This window comes from Mandrillus leucophaeus, unplaced genomic scaffold (assembly GCF_000951045.1).
Source record: "Mandrillus leucophaeus isolate KB7577 unplaced genomic scaffold, Mleu.le_1.0 Scaffold263, whole genome shotgun sequence".
NCBI lineage: Eukaryota > Metazoa > Chordata > Mammalia > Primates > Cercopithecidae > Mandrillus > Mandrillus leucophaeus.
In genome coordinates this window covers 1,967,172-1,968,535 of record NW_012102732.1, presented here as the reverse complement: position 1 = coordinate 1,968,535, position 1,364 = coordinate 1,967,172, and the positions used below count along the sequence as shown (strand labels likewise).

Sequence of the window (1,364 nt, the reverse complement as noted above, 5' to 3'; positions counted from 1 at the left end):
TGGATGGATGGATGGCTGGCTGTAAAGATGGAAGGGCAGGAAGATGGATGGGTGAGAGGAAGGGTGGGTGGGTGGATAGATGGATCTTGGTATATAGTGTAAAAGTTTATCTTTTTTTCCTGATTAGAGTTTGGAAGGTTCTCTTTTTGTTTGTTTTTACAGGTGGTGTAGTTAAGGTCAAAGAACTGGACTGGCTGAAGGACGACCTCTGCACAGGTGTGTGTTTCTCTCGGACGTCCCCCAGTATGATTCAGTGATTCCTTTGTAATACCTCAGTGCCAGGGTACAGTAGCCTTGATGGAGCTGTAGCCCCAGCTGCTGCCGCTGTCCCACCCACGCATGGCAGGTTCTCTGCATTAGCCGATGAGCATCAGCGGTCATTCTCCAAGCGCCTGCTGCCTGCTGGGCACATGTTCATTTTGTTCTTCAGGTGTTGTGGTTTCCCTGTGTGGTAGCATGATAATCCCTGAATTGTGAGTGCAGACTGCCTGCGGGCACAGCTGGTACACAGCAGGGTAGGGGCATGGACCCAAGTCTTCCAGACTCTTGGGCACAAACCATTTCCCAACAAACAGTGGTGCCCGGAAGCCCCCCGGGTAGGACAGTTTCCCGTATTTCTTACACAGACTACTTCAGACCTGGGTGCTTGCTCCTTCTTTGTATAAAGATGTCTTTTTTTTCCCGTCAGATGGCAGATGGGGAAAGTCATTCCTTGAGTACCGGTCACCTGCCTAGTACTTTGCGCACTGTAGGCCTTTCGACCCTCCCCGTAGTCCTGTGAGGAAGTAGTACTGTACCCTTTCTGTGAGTGCGAAACTGAAGCCGTTTTCCTGGGCCACCCAGCAGGCAGATGGGGCAGATCACGTCCTGTATTGGGCCACAGGCCAAGGCGGCGGGTGAGGCTGAAATCCGCCTGCTACTCGCTGGCTAGAGCAGACACTCAGCAGAAAAGGCACCTCTTCCACCGTGACTCTGCACATGGGCAGCAGTGGGCCTGAAGCAGGGAGTCTGGTCTGCCTGGCGGTGCCCACTGCACCCAGCTACCCCCAGCCCTGTTTCTTCTCCTGAAGTGCCTTTCAGTCAGTCCCATTGAGAGTTGGTGGCCAGGAGAGAAGGCAATGGGCACAAAGCATGCTTTTGTTCTTTCTTAGATCCCGAGGTCCCCTTCAGTTGGTCACAAGAGGAAATTTCTGACTTGTACAATCACACCACCATCCTGTTTGCAGCCGAAGGTAAGACAATTTCTCCTTCACCGTACACGTCCTTTGTCACAGCATGAAGTCAAGTGCAGTCTCTCCTCACCTCCCCCCGGAGTTCAGTTTTACAGGTGACTTTCCGGGATGTGCCACCACGTCTGCAGTTTT

At 52.6% G+C, this 1,364-nt stretch overlaps 1 protein-coding gene across 1 annotated transcript in view; it reads left to right on the top strand.

Moving 5' to 3' along the window:
* The window catches only part of METTL22 (methyltransferase like 22), a 34,018-nt gene that overhangs the window by 22,622 nt on the left and 10,032 nt on the right, over positions 1-1,364 (top strand). The window contains exons 7-8 of the mRNA XM_011984222.1: positions 138-216; positions 1,152-1,232. Coding sequence (XP_011839612.1) covers positions 138-216; positions 1,152-1,232 — 160 coding nt within the window. The remainder of the gene's footprint in view (positions 1-137; positions 217-1,151; positions 1,233-1,364) is intronic.